This window comes from Dasypus novemcinctus, chromosome 20, assembly GCF_030445035.2.
Source record: "Dasypus novemcinctus isolate mDasNov1 chromosome 20, mDasNov1.1.hap2, whole genome shotgun sequence".
Lineage (NCBI taxonomy): Eukaryota > Metazoa > Chordata > Mammalia > Cingulata > Dasypodidae > Dasypus > Dasypus novemcinctus.
Window position 1 is genome coordinate 51,878,132 of NC_080692.1, and position 17,988 is coordinate 51,896,119.

At 45.4% G+C, this 17,988-nt stretch overlaps 1 protein-coding gene across 12 annotated transcripts in view; it reads right to left on the reverse strand.

Moving 5' to 3' along the window:
* Positions 1 to 1,288: 1,288 nt before the first annotated feature.
* CAPRIN2 (caprin family member 2) overlaps positions 1,289 to 17,988 on the reverse strand; it is a 40,964-nt gene continuing 24,264 nt past the window's right edge. For 2 of the 12 annotated variants that reach the window (XM_071210248.1, XM_058282999.1), the window contains exons 9-19: positions 16,841 to 17,503; positions 14,624 to 14,746; positions 13,422 to 13,503; positions 12,275 to 12,330; positions 10,315 to 10,419; positions 8,590 to 8,817; positions 7,049 to 7,217; positions 6,050 to 6,235; positions 5,195 to 5,295; positions 3,255 to 3,318; positions 1,289 to 2,198 (exon numbers count right to left, since the gene is read on the reverse strand). In XM_071210248.1, coding sequence (XP_071066349.1) covers positions 1,630 to 2,198; positions 3,255 to 3,318; positions 5,195 to 5,295; positions 6,050 to 6,235; positions 7,049 to 7,217; positions 8,590 to 8,817; positions 10,315 to 10,419; positions 12,275 to 12,330; positions 13,422 to 13,503; positions 14,624 to 14,746; positions 16,841 to 17,503 — 2,346 coding nt within the window. In that variant the 3' untranslated portion in view covers positions 1,289 to 1,629. Of the gene's footprint in view, positions 2,243 to 3,254; positions 3,319 to 5,194; positions 5,296 to 6,049; positions 6,236 to 7,048; positions 7,218 to 8,589; positions 8,818 to 10,314; positions 10,420 to 12,274; positions 12,331 to 13,421; positions 13,504 to 14,623; positions 14,747 to 16,840; positions 17,504 to 17,988 lie in introns of all 12 variants that reach the window. The other 10 variants (XM_058283001.2, XM_058283000.2, XM_058283009.2 and 7 more) reach the window with 10 other exon arrangements.

Consider the following 17,988-nt stretch of genomic DNA (forward strand, 5'->3'; position numbering starts at 1 on the left):
GCTGGAGGACAGACAACACCCATAACCGAATTTGGTAAGACTTTGTACTAAACATTGCTTCTGAAATGGTTTACGGCTTTTGGGGTATTGTGATAGAATGTATTTTCATATAGAAAAAAAACATGTCTCTTTGGGGTCCAGAGGGTGGAGTGTGGTGGTTGGAAACTGTATGTACCCTAGAAAGTCACATTCTTAAAGTTAATCCATTCTTGTGGATGTAAACCTATTTTAAGTGGGACTTTTTGATTAGGGAACTTCAGTGAAGGCATGGCCCGGGGTGGGTTTTAATCTTCTTACTGGAGTTCTTTATAAATGGGAAAGCGAGAGCAAGAGCGAGCTCACAAGCACATGCCACGGAAGCCAGAAGCTGAAAGCAATGAAACCTGGAAAAGGGGGCGACCAGCAGATGCCTCCATGTGTCCTGCCAAGGAGAGTAAAGGATCACCAGTCTTCAGGAAAAAGGCATCTTTTTGATGATGCCTTGATTTGGACATTTTCATGGTTTCAAAACTGCAAGCTTATAAACTAGTAAGTTTCCAGTAAAAGCTAATGCATCTCATAGTATCTGCTTTTGGTAGCTTAGCAAACGAAAAAACAGCCTCCTTAAATTAGAATCCACTAGAAAGCATACACCTTCCTGACGTGGACTAGTAGAGTACCTGTGTATCTCTTGTATTTTGTATTACTGAGCACATAGCAGGTACTCAGACAGCTGACTGAAGGATGGCACATGTCCTACTGTAAAACAGAGTATCTTCAAGGATGCGGCCCAGAGGAAACAGACCCATTTAATAATTCACAGGTACAGTCATCAGAGAATAGAAGCCTTAGGAGGAGCTGGTATGGACAAACCATTGAATGCATGAACCCATGAGTAAACACCCATTCAACAGTTACTGGTTTTGGGTTGATGGAAGTTTCGGTAATGGATGGTAGTGATGGTAGCATAACATAATTAACAGCATTGAATTACATAGCTGAGTGTGGTTAAAAGGAGAAATTTTAGGTTGTAAATATGTTACTAGAAAAAATTTTAAAAAGAAAAAACCATGGGACTGAACATCACTGTGAACCCTAATATAAACCATGGACTAGAGTTAATAGCACAATTATAAAAATGTTCCTTGAACAGTTGTAGCAAATGGACCACACCAAAGCAAGGGGTTAATAACAGTGGTATATGGGAATTCTGTATTTTATGTGTGATTAAATTTTAGTTATCAGTGATGAATGATAAAAATTATTTTACCTCTAAACAAAATGTTTAATCAAATAGGAACACTGAAAATGCATATATTTTTTTTTATTGAGGCACAACAAGGCATTGTAACTTGCCCGAACTTGAGGCAATCAGTTTAGAAAGCTGAACGTTAATACAGTTAAGGATTAAGTGCAAACAGTATACATTCACAGCTCGACTAGCAAGGCTACATCACAATTTATAAGGTGCCAGATTAGTGCTAATTTTCATTCAGCTTGAAGTTTTTCACCAGATAGGAGGGGAAAGAAAAAAAAAAACAAAGGACTTCCTCCTTTCCTAAACCAACCAGGCTTGCGGGCAAGAACTGCTTTTCCTTTAATCCCACTAATTAGAACACTTTCTTTTTACTGTCAACACTGTACTGAATTTCAGTCTTGATAAAGAAGATAGCCTGAAAATGTAGAGTATTTCCAGCTACTCCCATAAATCGCGCCCCTGTGCAAACGTAACCATATCTGGTCTCCCTGGAAGAGCTGAAGGATCGCGTGATTGCTAGCAGTTTCATGGTCCGGAGCACCGTCGTTGGCATAGGCTGACACCAAGACCTCCTCGTTCTTCATGAGGTTGACATACAGCGGCACGTTCACGGCCAGCTTTAGCATGTGAAAAATGAACACGTAGGTGCCATTCACCGGGCAATTAAACCTACCAAGTTGAAGATCAAACGTCTCTCCCAAGTTGTTGAGAAGAAGATCAAACACAATCGGTTGGTCTAGAGTTCCAGGAGCCAGATTGGAGGTTCTGGCTGCAGAGAAGGCCACTCGCATCTGCTGAGGCAGGGGGTAGACATGCACGGGCAGGATGGTGGTGGCTGGACTTGTCACTGGCACGTCCACAGGGGTCATGCTTCTCGAGTCTCCTTGTCCAGAGTCGCCACTGTTCAAGGTTTCGTTGTCTCTTTCTGGGCTGCTCACCTGAGAAGAATCACTCCACCCTGCTGTTTTATTAGCAACAGTGAGTTTCTCATAATGAAGCAGTTAGCTTTGAACACAATATTTAACATTAGTCGGCTACTGAAACACAAGTAGAGGGACATTTTATAGTAAATTCCAAAACAAAAGTAGCAAAGCATGGCTAGACTTGTCTTTTCTAGATTTTGATTTTCTGGCAGTAGACTGTTAGATTACTATGCTAAAACCAGAGTGGACCTAGATAATCTTGTCTAATTGTTTTGTGTGTCTGTTTTTTAGTATTAAGGAAAATAATTCTTAACAACCAGTTATGGTTAGATGAATCTAAAATTCAGACTTGAATATGCTCTACTTCTTTATCCTTCTCCTATAATTCCCACTCAGTTCTTAGTTCATCAGTGATCCAAGTATCTAATGTTGAAAGACTCAAGAAAACAGGTTACATGAAAGAACCAACTGTTAGAACTACTGGCCAGACAAATATATTTTGTTATGGTACTACACCCCATGGTGAATGCTTGTTCTGTATTTCCCAGTGAACCTAACATCAAGAAGTTTTAAGTGCTATACCAAAGCACTGCTCCCAAGTAATTAGGAAAGGCAGGTAAATACTGGCTACTTTCTTAAAAGGAAAGGATTGTTTTCCAGTGACAAAGCTAATTAATCCTCAGTAATTCTTGGTTTTCTCAGTTTCACTGGATCTTTTCATTGCTCCTTCACATTCTAAGTCACAGTGTCTTAACTGTTGCTTATTTCTGTCTATCCATGTGGTAGCCATTATTACAAAACCATCAACTAGAACACAACATAAAACTATATGAAGCAAGCACAGTAAATATATATTCACTAAAGTTAAATCATGCTCTGGTATCAAGCAAATTAAAACAAAAATGCTTTTCACTAAATTGTTTTCTACAGCCTTCTAGCAGTCCCTCAGTACTTCAATACTACGCTTAAGTAAACGGAAAACCTTAACAGGGTAATTGTTGAAAAGTGTTTTTTGGGAAGAACTTGACAAAAGGATGCAGAGCAGTGTGAAGGTAGGTCTGGGGTATACAAACTACTCAGTTAATTATCCTTACCTCTTGAATTTGCCCGAGGACCACCAGATGTCCCTCCGCGCTTATAACATTGCTGGAAATTATCCTAAAATGAACACATAATATTTACCTCAGTAACAAAACTGTGGCTGTCCACAGCAATGAAACACTAACACAGGATGAAAACTAGCCATTACCCAGGATTACTGGCCGGTGAACTTGTAAGATTGAAGTCCTCTCGGTGCTTTCCCTCCAGCAACCAAAGGGGCTCAGGTATTTCCAAAGGCCAAGAAAAGCAAGTAAAGCAAGGGCAACACTTGCTTCATTTGTTAATTAACCTGGCCACTTAGAGGTTAATACTTCAAAGCCTAAAGCCTTTAGAGAACACTAAGTGCAAGATACAATGCCGGGTAAAAAAATTCAGAACTATGGCATGGACCCCTGCCATCTCCTTTTGTATTGAGATGAGAGACAGCACAAACACTCAGACTTTCAGTCTTGCTCTGTTTATCGACCAAAATGTAAAGGCTAAAACAATCACAAACGACATTGTTGATGCTGTTATTTTGGTGGAGGAGGAACTGATAAGAATTATATCGTATGAATCCATTTATTGACTGGAAATGCAGTTAAATATGTTAAGAAAAAACGTTCAAGGGGCAACACTTCAAAGTGACTCCCAAGTACATAGGAAGCTGGCCTCCAGGCAACCCATGAAAGAATAATTACTGCTGCAATAAAAAAATACATTCAATAAAAAATTTAAACAGGACAAAAACATTTGCAATAAAAATAAATTTCCTATCCAAGATTCCCAGTTCACTTCTCAATAGCAACCCTTATTATCCATTTCTTACGTTTCCTCAGGAAGAAATGTAAAGCAAATTACAATACCACTGGAACGTTGTTAAGAACTGGTATCTCCGTTAGTCTAATCAATCAACACCATAGTCTCCTATACAGCCTGCGAGAACCACATACTAGCATTTGCGTGCTTGATGTACACTTGGCACTGTGGTACTAAGCACCTGTAGACATTAACTTATTGCTCAGAATATTTCAGAGCTTTACAAATTACTCTAACTAGTGACTCCTTACCTGACAGATGAGGAACTAGAGCTCAGAAAGTTTAAGTAACATGCCCAAGGTCATACAAATGATGAAATCAGGGTCAAACCCAAGCCACTCTGATTCAGACACATAGTCTTCATTGCTTTTTAATTCTGACCCTGTGCAGACACTGACCTTGCCTCACAGAACTATAAGCTTTTCAAGTACAGGGCGTTATGTATAACCAACAAACTCAGTAAGGTACATGCACAAGCTTGGAGACATTTTAATCTTCAAAAATGAAAATGCCGATGTAGTATCACGGGACCAGTGACAAGAAGTTCTCAAAATTTATTAACGTGCAATGTCTACTATTGTTCAATAAGATTTTAACCATATATAGTAAAGGAAACCTGCTGAGCTACTCAATTCAGAATAAACAAAAAAAAATTAGACTATACTTGATGTTTAGACCAGCAAGGTTGAAGGAAGCGGACTAGCGATCATGGACTGCAGGGTAAGACACTCAAGATCTAATCTCGGTCCTCCCATTTGCTTGCTGAGTGACTCTAGACAAATTATTTAACCTCTGAACCCCAGTTTCTCTCCCAGGGTGGAAAAGTAAATAAAGTAATGCAAACAACACGATTAATAAAGGCCTTCAGGCCTCCCGGAAGAAGAAAATAAATAAATAAATAAATAAAGGCCTTCAGACTTTCTAACCTTTATATAACCAGCAGTTCTAATTTATCTTCTTGAATTACTACTGGAAAAGCTCCCAACTTAACTCTCCACAGGATACTTAAAAGTAGTCCTAAAATTAAGAGTGCATGTCTGCCAAACAAATTAGGACCCACTATAGTTTAATGGCCAACTTAGTATCAACAGTTACACCAGTTACACCACTACTCAACTGTGACGGCTCTTCTTACCCTTTGGGAATAGGGTGTCCCAGGATACTCTCGGGCAGGGAACTGCAGCTGGCTGTAGCTCCCATTGGCTAGTGAAGAAGGTCCTCTATAAGTATCAAAACCTAGCAAACAAACGTACGTAAAATTACAGGCAAAATTACACTAAAATTCTATAGTGTCTATTTCTACACCATCTTTAAAAGGTCAAGCGATCCCATAATGCCATCATTAGACACAACTTCTTTAATCTAACTCTACCAAAAAGGCTTCCACAGTAAAACATGCATTCAGAACAGGGGTTCTGAACAAGGGGTCCATGAGCTTGAATTTAAATTAAAAAAAAAAAAAAAGAACATTCTCGTGAGGACGTGCTACTGCAGGTGTGATATGTTTATCACCAACTGTTCAAACAGAGCGGTAGTCAGGCGATTAGGAAGGTAAGGCCTTGCCTGGAGTATTTCTCTAATAACAAGCAGTGATTACACTGTCTGAACCCAATTTAAACCTGAAGAGACTACTACCACCACAGTCTCAAACTGTATATTCTTATCCATGGCACACAGGCTGAGAGATAACTAGAAAAGGGCAATTTCTAATTATGACCTATTTTGAGCAGAGTTAAGTAAATTAATGAAAGGAAAAGAATAAAGACATTATTCAAATATGAAAACCAAGTCACTCCTTGAATAACAAGACAGTCACCATTTCTTCACTAAATCACAGAGCATTCTGCTGTGCACAGAGAAATTCCATTAAAAAAAGGAAAGTCTCCATTACATCATAAATGGCAAAAGGGAACAAGGTCAAGTAAAAAAGGTTGCAGTCAGGCAACTATACGAACCATATAATTCAGTACAAATTTTATGGAGCTCATACCTTTATAACCACCAGGGGACCGGAAGGAGTTGGTTAGTAATCTCCCACCACGCGCGCATCCTCGAACGGACCCCCGGGTACTGACGAACGGCTGGGGCGGTCTGGGAAACACATTCGTCTGTGCTGGGTAAAAGGCAAGGCTACCATTGCTTACTTGAACAGTCCCATCAGGATGATAACTTGCTGCTTAAGGAAACATTTTAGAGTCCAAGAGTTAAAGGGTAATAAAGATTCAATACTATTTATACTAAAGGCACTGTAATACAACTTTCTCCCTTTTTTAAAAAAACAGGCTAAGTATTCCAGAGCAGGGAGCAGAAGAAAGTGGATTCTAATTGACACCATAACTGGGAAGGCACATGACAAAAATCTGCACGTAAGTTGCCTGCCCGTCCTCACAGCAGTGAGAAGAGAAGGAGGCCACCTGTGGCCACATAAGGAGCTAGCGCACCACCTCGTCAACATCCGTTAACCAGATCCCCAGCCTGCTCACCCCATTTGCTCGGGCCCGAGCTTTAGAAAACTCAATAGGACTCTGAAACACCCACGCTGAAGAGAGAGAACGTGCTTCTTCAAGCAGGAACAAATACAGTGACAATTATTTCATGCTACAAAACAGCATGAAAAAAAGTCTCCCATCTCTAGGCAACCAGTACAATAATCACGTTAAGTTGTATCCTCAGTTATCAGTGCATTGTTGGAAGAGGAAAGAGAGCAAAGAAAGGGCCCAAGGGCCACCCGTCTGTGCTAACAGGGCCAAGAGAAGTGTTTCAGACTTTCCTAAGAGCAGCTCGCAAGTGCCTCATTGCAATCAAAGCAATCAGATTAAAAATAAAGCCTACGTCAGGTTGCGTCGACCATCTAAGTTCTACTCTAGAGAAGTTAACAGAGCAGCAGAAAAGGAATGAGGCAACTCTCAACACCTGAAGCCGTGGTGAGATCAGGCTTACTGATGGGGAAAGAGCTGTCTTCCGAGCTTAAGCTGAGCGAAGCGCTTACCATTCTCTTGAGGAAGGACCGCCTGGTCGACGGGCACGGCCGGCAGGTGGCTGGGGGGCGGCGTCTGCGTACTAGCCGTAGTAAAACTTTGATTGTAGCCAGGAGAGTAAGGGGATTCTTTTGCTTCTTGTTCTTTCCGCGGAGGCAGAGGGGCGTTCACATTAAATACCTTTAAAGACAAGAATACACTGTCATTTGTGAAGTTTCACAGAAAATCATTAAGGGTGACATCCATCAAAAGTTGACGGCATTCAAAAATTCACAGAATATAAACCCTGGAGCAAAAATTAATCTTCCTGACATCATGTAATCATAACACCTGAGAACGAAAGCTCTATAGAGCAAGGGGGTCCTTGTCCACTAACTAAAGAGCAATGAAAATAATCTACGCTTAGTAGAGCTACACTGTGGTGCTCGTGTGTGAAGAGCACTTCGATAGCTTTCTCATGCCCTCATCTGCTGTTTTTTCCCCTTGTAGCACCCGACAAGTTACAGCTACGAATGTCTGTCTCCAGCCCTCCCACCTCCACAGCGAAATCAAGCTTCCTGAGGAAAGGACTGACGTCCCCAGGGACGAAGGGGAGTGTGACTCCATAACTACCCGTGGAATGACTGAACGAGAACAATCTGAATTTTCTAAGTAATTCAAATAGGCAGAGAAGACAGACTGGCAAGGGCAAAGGTCTCATGGTGAGACCGTACAAGGCAGGCTCGGGCCCAGCCTGGCCAGTGGAACCGGCCCTCACACGGTCCCGGTGTCGGGGAAAGGACGTTCAACTGCATTCACAGACCACCGGCTGCTTCTAACGAGGCCTAAAGAAAAGTTAGGAAATCCGATGTGGCAATACTGTGTAGAAGGGACTGGCAGGAAAGAGGGGAAGCAAGGAAACCGGGGGGTGCTCCCAATGGCCGAGCGCGGGGCGAGGGGCAGCGGGTCTGCGCACTGTGCCTGTCGCCCGCCCCACCCCACCGTTGTCACCCAGGGTCCCTGCAGAGGGACGAGAGCGCAAGGTACTTCCTAGAGGACAACTATTTGTTCAAAGAATTCTTTTATGACACTAGCCTGTGTTTACGGAGTAAACATACAAACCTCTTCCTGATACTACCTAAAAAAAAGCCTTAAACCACAACAGGCAGAGGAATAAGTAATTCAGAGCAGCCCACAAACCCGCCCAAGGCCCCGAGAACCAGGATGCGATCACAGGAAAGCGGGCAGAGGCGCTGATGACTTAGAGAGACCCCGAGGGCGTGTCTCCCACTCCACGTCGCGCGAGCCAGGCGCGGCCGCGGGGCCGGCGGTCACGGCCGGGGCCCCGGTAAGTGACGCCCCGCGCACACGCCTCGCTTGCTGACCGCGGGCGCTCCGCTTCACCCGCCCCCAGTTTTCAGAGAGACAACGAGGCCCGTAAGACCCGCACTCAGGCCCCGGCGGCCAGGGCCCTCACAGCCGCCCTCCCCCACAGGACTGCCGCTTCCCAGACCCGAGCGCGCCCACGGCCCGCCTCCCACACGGCCCGCGGCGGGGAGCCGCGCGTACTCACTGTCGGCGTGGCCTGGAAGGGCGCGGCGCCCGCGGGTCCCGAGCCGCTCGCTGGAGGCGCCTGGAAGCCCTGGTCGGAGCCCTGCGGCGGGGGCGCGGCTGCAGCGGCCCCGGAAGGCGGCTGCTTGCCCGGGGGCGCGGCTGCAGCGGCCCCGGAAGGCGGCTGCTTGCCCGGGGGCGCGGCTGCAGCGGCCCCGGAAGGCGGCTGCTTGCCCGGGGGCGCGGGCGCCTGGGAAGGAGAAGCGCACGGTCGGCCGCCGCGGCGGGAGAAGGGCGCCGCACGCGCCAGGGGCTCCTGACCAGAGGCCGAGGAGCTGGCGGTGAGGCGACGGGTAAACGCGACTCCGTGGGGACGCGTGGGGGGCGCGGGGGGTGTGGCGGGCTGCTAAATAACGCGCGGTAGAGTGGGCTTCGCCTGACTGGCAGAGGGGTCCGCGGAGGAAACACGGCGGAGGGTCCCTGCCTCAGGCGAGCCCTGGCGGGCTGAGCGAGCGGGCCCCGCAGGGCGGCATTTGGGGTCGCGAGGCGGAGGGCGGCCCCGCCCCCACTGCGCAGACGCCCCCACTGCGCAGACGCCCCCACTGCGCAGACGCCCCCACTGCGCAGACGCCCCCACTGCGCAGACGCCCCCACTGCGCAGACGCCCCCACTGCGCAGACGCCCCCACTGCGCAGACGCCCCCACTGCGCAGACGCCCCCACTGCGCAGACGCCCCCGCCCCGCGCGGCCAGGCGAGGGGCCGCGAGCCTCGAGTCCTGAGGGAGCTAGTGCCCAAACCGGGCCGAGCCCCAGGCGGTCCCTTGGTGTGAACTCGTCTCCATTTTAAAGGTATTCGATTTCCAAGTTGGGTGCCTAAGAAAAAAGACCAAACCTGACCTAATTTAAATAATCTTCATCTAAGGGAACAAGGAAACCCTTGACGTAGATTATAAACGCAAAGGTTTTTAAAAATGCCAGAAACCAACCCAAGCTATGAGGCAGACAGCAGTGAGCCTCAGGGCAACAGTCACTTCTTAAAAGTACCGGTTTCAATTTAGATTAAGTCAGCACCATGAAGTCATGTTTGTATTTTCTTTTCTATCGTGAACACATGTTCATACATCACAGCTCCCAAAAAAAGTCCCAAGATTGTTAAATTTATCCTCAAAATCTTAACTTCCTATTTCTATCTCAAGGATTTGCCCAAACTTAGCAAACTGTCACTTATGAAAGGAGGAACTGAATTTCGTCAAAATGCTTGACAAATTTAGCCAAAAAAAAAAAAAGCAAGCTTCAGCGAGGCGGGCCCCGGGCGTTGCGCGAGCCTTCAGCGTGGACAGCGAGGGCGCGGCCTTCAGCGTGGACAGCGAGGGCGCGGCCTTCAGCGTGGACAGCGAGGGCGCGGCCTTCAGCGTGGACAGCGAGGGCGCGGCCTTCAGCGTGGACAGCGAGGGCGCGGCCTTCAGCGTGGACAGCGAGGGCGCGGCCTTCAGCGTGGACAGCGAGGGCGCGGCCTTCAGCGTGGACAGCGAGGGCGCGGCCCCACGCACGCGCTGCGCTCCTCCAGACGGGCGCGGTTCGGGCCTATTTCTTGCACCTGTTAATCCCTGTCTATAGCAAAGCCTGTGCAGGTTCCAGCCCCTCCCACAGAACGGGACCGTCCGCACAGCCCCGGTTCGGGTCGCTCGTCAGCTGGGCTGGTTCTGCTCCCCTGCCAGAAGGGGCGAGGCGGCGGGTCCCTCCTCACCTCCGGAGCCGCCGGGGTCGAGAACGGCGCCTCGGGTGCCGAAGAGGCCTGCGCCGCGGGAACCAAGCCGGCGCCGGAGCCACAGGGCGCGGCGGCCGCGGCCACCTGCACGAGGAGGCACGAGCTGCGGGCACCAGGGGGCGCCCCCAGGGCCCACCCGCCCCCCGCGCCGCTGGTCCTCCTGTGGCCCACGAGGCGGGCACGAGGCGGGCAGGGGGGAGGAGACGTGACTCGCCGCAGTCACGCGGAGACCCCAGCCCAGGCAGCGGCTCTCCAGCCTGGAGACACAGCCACGCGGGAAACCCCACTGCCCCGGCTTTGCGCCCCGCAGCGAGGGGACTCCCTGATGGGCGCGCTCAGGGCCCGGGCCTCCAGGGTAGCAGCCACACAGGTGCTCGCTGCCCTCGGCGTCTTAGAGAGGCAGGTGGAAGTATAAATACGGAGGATAAACTCTATGAGGTGACGCCAAACCCCAGCAAAAACGGAAAGCTGGTAGCATGGTATAAAATCTAATTTGGGGGAACGGACGTGGCTCAAGCTGTTGAGCACCCGTTTTCCATGTGGGAGGTCCCGGGTTCAGTTCCCAGTGCCTCCTAAAAACAAAGTAGCAAACAGAAAAGCAACTCAGGGGAGTCCATGTGGCTCAGTGTTTGAGCACCAGCTTCCCACACACGAGGTCCCAGGTTCAATCCCAGGCCCTAGTACCTCAGGGAGAAAAAAAAAAAAATCAGATTTGGAGAAAACACACTAGGAAATAAGGTTGTGACAACTGTGACCAATAAAAATCCAGAAGTGCCCTAGGAAGGATTCTATGGCACAACAGGTATCGGAAGATCAGAAAGACTGAAAGGTGTGCAGTGTCAGGGAGGCTGTTCCTGTCCCGAGTGCTTCTGAGTGACTCTAAAAGTCCAAGTGATAGAACAGGTGAACTGAAAACCCACTCAAGGCAGCCAGGCCTCAGGGCAGTTACACTCCTGTGGCCTCCTAGAAGGGGCATCACATCCACTTCTTAGGAAGGAGAGCTGGGAATCGAGTGTTTTAAAACTCATACAGAAAAAAGGTAAAAATCCCTCAGAACATTTTATACACCCAAAAATAAGCATAATTTAAAAATAACCAAAATATTAACTATGAAATTGTAATGTTTTTAAAACTAGACCTTTCTTTTGGCCCTCTCATTAAAATAATGGGACAACTGCCCAAAATAAGTGAGTCTGGCTGTTGTAGGACTATAAATAACTCGCTAATCCTAAAAAAGATTCACAGATGCTAAAGTAAAGCAACCCAGGCTTTTAAAGTTAAGCTTTGAAAGACTGTTTAAAAGGGAGAGCAGCTGTGGCTCAGTGGTTGAGTGCCTGCCTACCATGTATGAGGTCCCCAGTTCAATCCCTGGTACCTCTTAAAAAAAAAAAAAAGACTATTAAAAAGGAAAAAAAGACCAATATAAGGTGAAAGATTCACTAAACATCAAAAAAGATACCTATTTTCTTTGCATTAGCATTTTTTAAAAGTTAATGTAGTTCTTAAATATTAAAAATGGAAAACTCCATAAATATTTTTAAAATATTAAAAGTTAAAGTCATTCTTGCGTCCAAATTATGAAATTATTGCTCTTAAGTAGATCAGAGGTAGTTTAATTATTGGGGAGTCACATGATATTTGTAGATTCACCAAGGGAGGGAGCATCTTAAAAACATGGTGCCCATGTAACACGTGCAGAAATTCTGATCCTTTGGGTCTGAGACCTAGGAGCATAAATTTTTATCGACTTACCCAGGAGACTCTGATGCAGCCATCATGATCACCAGGGAATCTTTTAGGACCAATTGTACTGGGACTTAAAAACCTAGATATCCTTTGAACATTTTCCATAATTTAGTTAGGTATTAAATCACTTAAGTCTGACCATTCTTGCCAAAGCAATAGCAAAGAGTCAATGGAAACAATCTGGAGACGTTACCTGTAATGGCTCTTGAAGAAAATCGTTTTGACTGGGAAGGTTTTGTTCTGTAGATGCTGCAGAGAGTAAAAAGAACAGTAAACTAAAGAGGGGTAAAAAAGTTTATACATATCAATTGCGTGGAAACTAAAGTTTACACTTTACCAAAAAAATAGCTTCAGCTGGCAGGACTAGTACCAAAGCCATCAAGCAGTTTCTATGAGAACTTTTTGCCAGTGTAGACAAATGGCAAACACTAGCCCCACCTGTGATAGTGATGTTTTAAGGTTAAATGGGCAAAGCAGCATTTCAAGGTTTCTCCAAAAAAGAGAAAATGACATTTACAAATAACTAATAAAGTAATCTGGAAAATAAAGTCCGCACTATCATGAAAAGCAATTAAGGGAGTGGGTGTAGCTCAGTGATTGAGCAACTGCTTCCCACGCATGAGGTGCTGGTTCGATGCCCAGTATCTCCTCAAAATCATTTTAATTAACTGATACCAGCAAGTTCCCAAGTAGGGCTTAGCTAGGTCATCTGTCTCTTTAGCTCTTTTTTTCTATTTATTTATATTAGTGTGGCTGTGGATTACATAGCTCTCGGCTGGGCTTCCTCTTGTTACTATTCACCGCCTTGGTTAATGACCCTCTGCTCACCTCCTTCCTTCACCCACAGATATCTGCTCTAGTCCTACACCTGGCGCATACAGCTCACCTACAGCTGGGCTATGGCATGGGTTACATCACTCTCTTCCCACAAGAGAAACTAGGATAGAGCAAAAAACCTGAAGCATCAGACTAGATGCAAGTGAGCCTCCACCACGGGTTACTGTGTTACTCACTGTTCTGCCACTGAGGTAATCTCTGTGATCCAAAGCCTCAGCACCAGATTTAAAGTCCAAAGAGTCAAGCAAATCTGAGCCAGAATTCACTCCAAAAGGATCATCATAAACTGCAAGAACAGCTTTTGGTTGATCCATCTGGAGACTTTCAAAAACTTAAACAGGTCAGCTAAGTATACCAATGTCCTAATGATACTTACCCTTATATAATCCTGATAACAGAAGAATTAAATTAACAGAGAGAAAGAATCACTTCCATTAACATATCTAGGGGAGAATCCTTTGTAAAAGGAACTGTCAGACCAAGTCTTCAGAGTGACGACCTACCTCCTGGGCTACCTGGCGCAGCTGGAGGCGGCTGTGAGGATGGAATTGCACTTGAAGGTTGGTCAACATCCAGAACAGATTCCTAAAGGCAGATTTAGATAATGAACAAAGATCGCTCATTTCAAAGCTATCATCATTCATGCCTTCCAGAGCACATGAGCCACAGGTATCCATCCAGTAACTATCTCAAGATGTTACAAACTCAGTGTTTGTAGGAAAATAAATTCATGCTAAAGTAACCGTGTCAAATGTTGACTGAGACCTAACTTGGAAAATAAACTCCTGAGCTGAGGCTGCACCTCACCCGTCAGCCTTAGTCCTTGTCTAGCATGAACCCAACAGTGGGGGCATTTTGGTTCTATCTCAGCTACCTCCCAGCTCCTGCTGTTAAAACACATCCATAACAAGAAGCCATTCTCTTTTCCCGTCTGCCCATCTTGGCTCTCGCAGAAAATATCTCGCATTTTGAGTATTTAAAGTCACACATTGTAGTGAGCATTTTAATTGTTTTATTTATCTTCAAATATCTTTAAAAGGTAGACAGTTTCCTCATTTTACAGATAAACAGAGGCCTGGAGGCTAAATAACTTGCCATAGGTTACATAGCTGGTGAGCAGCAGGACTGGGATTTAAACCCAGGCCTAATTCTAAAGCTCAAGATGTTTTTACTACACCAGAATACCTTATTTGACTATTTCAGCATTCAGTAATATCATGCTATTCTGACATCCTGCAACTATTTAGTAAAGTATACTGTATCATGAGGTAGCGTTTAACGTTGCTAGAACACAAGTTTACAGTCTCCTACAACGGTAACACAAACTCCTTGACAGGAAGAAACATCTTTAATTTCCTACCCACAACGGCACCTAACGGGCACCAGCCACTGAGGAAGTTCTTGGAGTGGGCGCGGAAGCTACTGGTGATCTACAGCAGCACTAACACTGGAGCACTTCCAACTTTCTACATGTTTAATTCATTTTGTTCCTCACAAAAAACTTAGGAAATAGAAACTACTGTCCTCATTTTTCAGACAAAGAACCTGAGGTGAAAAGTTAAGTAAAAATCCGCCTGAAGTCTACATTACTGGCAGAGCAGGATTCACAACTCCGGATTGACACTCCCACCGTCACTGTACTGCGTCAGATCAGAACTCAGCAGTCCGTGCATATTACAAGATTCTGCTTAAAAAGGACTCATACTTGCATAAAGTTACACGTTCCTTGAATGTGAGTCATCAGGTCCTGCAGTTTTTCTTTCCTCGATCCCGGGCCCTTTTCAAGGGTGGAGGAAGCATCTACAGGCTGCTGAAGGGGCTTAGGCACCTGCGAGATAAACCCAGGGTGAGAGGCCACGGAATCGGGAGACTTGGCTCATTGCATCTTAAAGAGGAATTTCTACATAAACGCCCTTTCTAAACAATGTAAGCAAACTCTCCAAATTTTCCCCCTTCAGAGCTGCTTTTTTTGGAAATCCTCCTAAAACATTTTCTTTACATTCTGGACCCAGAATTTTAGAACTCCTGGGATAAGAGTGCTTTCACCATGGACATCAGTTACCTTATTTCTTCTAGGATAAGACGCTACTGACTATGAGACATGCTATTTTCCCCCCAGGGAAAAAATAGCTACCATATTAAACATGCAACTAATTTTTAAGATGCATCTGATTTCAGAATCATTAAGATCTAAAACAAATATACGTGTATTCTAGAATCAGAAATGCACTATCATATTTTATTAAAAATAACTATACTTTGGGGGCTACTGATGATTGTTAAGGTGGCCCGTCGTCAGGCCATGATGTCCAATGAGCTGGACCCGGGTTTGCACTTCCTTCTAGAGCTGGCAATGTGCCCATCTCCACCAGCTCCCCACTCCTCCCTCTCAGCACTAGGGAGTCACACAGCTCACCCGGGCAAACACCTGATGAAGTACAAGCTAAGAGACCCTTACTCAATCTCCGTGAAGAGTACAGCTTTAGAGATTTACTTGCCACGTCTAGCTCTGGCTTAGCGTTCTGTTCTGTCCCCTTGACTGCATATGCAGTGTCCTACACAGCTGAGGCTGCAGGACAACACCGTTATACAGAGAGACATCTTCTCAGTCACTGAAAAACCTACTACTTCAAATAATGCTGTGCTCCATACACAAATTAAATATGAATTCTGACCTTTCCATATAGAAATACCTGATTTTAAATCCTACTCAGCAAACAGCAATGATATCCATATTCTGATATATTAAAAGGCTCAACACTGCTACACCTAGTGGGATTTAAATTAGGTTTTTTAAAACTTTACTGAGGTATTAAATTGGGTTTTCAAATAAAAATAGTTGTCATGTTACAATGAGTGTTGCATGATATCTTCTCAGTGAGGTAAGGGTATCAATCCTCTGCAGTCAGAAATAAGCTAAAATAATAGCATTTGAAGAGAAGAGGGAAAAAGAGCAGAAGGAGACAAATCTAATTATTTTCTTCTGTAAGAGAGAATTGAGCTAGGATAGTTTATTCATTTATAAAATGGAATCCTTTGATTTCCCTGAACAAAATGTTTTTCACACTGTCAGAGTCAAATATCAAAAGGCTAAAATGTCATAGATGTATAAGGAACACTCCTAGAAATGGAGAACACTGGGAGAATATGTTCTTTTTTTTTTTTTTTTTTTTTTTACCAAAGAAGTGGGTTACAATTTGCATGGTAGTGATAATTCATAAGGAGCTAAAGGCAACACTAACACAGCATTGTATCTAAGGATTATTCGATTATAAATCTTATCTTCCTAAAATAGGTTCTTAATTATTAACAGAACAAGGCCTTACACGTGAACTAAATCTCGCTCTCTAAAACTTAGCTACAGAATGATTAACGCCTGCTTATAGTTTCCTTTCTCCATAAAACTTATTTTGCAATGGAAACAGAACTCATTCAGGTCCGTCCCCAACCACTGGAGTATCTGCAACCACCACACACCTTCTTGAAAATACAGGCTACTCTGAATGGCTGCAGATGAGTGAAAGAAAAGCAAAAAAATATAGAAAAACTTAACTTCTGCCAGACAGGAGGAATGAAATGTGGTATAACAAGTCTCCACCCTGGAGACTTACTTGTACAAATTATAACCTCGTCTGAACGAGCCACATTTCGATGTCATGTTGGGTCATTAAAATTTTGGCATTAAAGCCTAACATTTTCTAGTTGTGGAAATTTCATCTCAGGTTAGGTACAAAGTCAGAGAAGGTTAACTTGCAATTGTCTAAGGAAAACAAATCTACCCATTAAAGAGTTAAGTGAGAAAGTTCATACATTAACTGAACATGGGCTATGTGATCTTTTCCTGAGAGGACTAAAAATTTACCACTACCACCACCACTCCTTTCCATGCCCACGCTGACAGAGGCAAACCCGGTCCACTCACATCTCTGGGTTCTGAATTAGCCTTCCTGGGCAGAAGCTGGTCGTTCGGTGGGAGGCTCGCCGTGGCTACCCCCCAGGACTTTGGAGACATCTGTGACTGTGGAGTTAAAGGGCGTTGCTGACCCTCAGCCTTGTTTTCCCAGGACTGGGGGGTCTCTGGCTGCCGCGACCCCTGTTCCGCACAGGCGGGAGGGGTCCACGACGCGGTGACGTCCAGCTCGCTCGGCACTGGAGGCGCCCACGGCTTTGGCGCTGGCTTCTTCGGCTCCTGCTCCTTCTGCAGCTCAGCGGCCCACGGCCTGGGTGTCCCCTGCTCCTCCTGGACGTGCCCTGCTTTGGACTTAGGAGCTTCTTGCTTCCACTGGCCAGGAGCTGGCTTGGGCTTGGACGTCTCCTGCTTGCTATGCTCATCCTGCAGAGCGGACCTGAGTTTCGGAATCTCTTGTTTCCTCTGCTCTAAGGAAGCGGCAGGCTTTGGGCTCCCCTGGTGCTGGACGGCCTCCCAGGACTGGAAGGGCTCCTGCTTCTCCTGACCACCGGGCTCAGCAAGCAAATCCCAGCATTTGGGGAGATGTGGTTTTCTAGCATAATCTGCCTCCCAAGATTGCTCTTTGCCTTGTTTGTTTGAATAATCTACTTCTGCCACGTAGCGTCTGTTAAGAAACTAGACCAGACAAATCATGTGTTTTAGTCACAAAATTAGCAGATGACTTTGAAGAGAATACTCAACCCTAAGTATTTCTGTGCTGCTTGGTCTGAGCCTCTCATTTGAACATGAAACTTCTCTCCTTACCCTACTTGGAAAAAAACTGTCCTTTTCCCATTCATTCTCAGTTAAGAGAAATATAAACTGATACTTCAAAAACAAAGCTTTGTTTGACTCACCTAAGACTATCAAGAACGGCACATCGTGGTGCCAAATTTGCCTGTTTCAGGCTTTTTTTTTTTTTTTAAACCAAGCCTAACCCACCATTGCCAGCCTTGGGGCCATTTTACCCACTTGACCCTTTAAAAGTTGAGAGAGGATGATTCAGCTACACACAGCTATACTGTTTAACCTTATGCTGCATGCTTCCACAACTCCCAGCCTTTTCTTCATTTCCCATATACATCAATCATACCATGCTTCTGCTCTCCCATCTTTTCGGC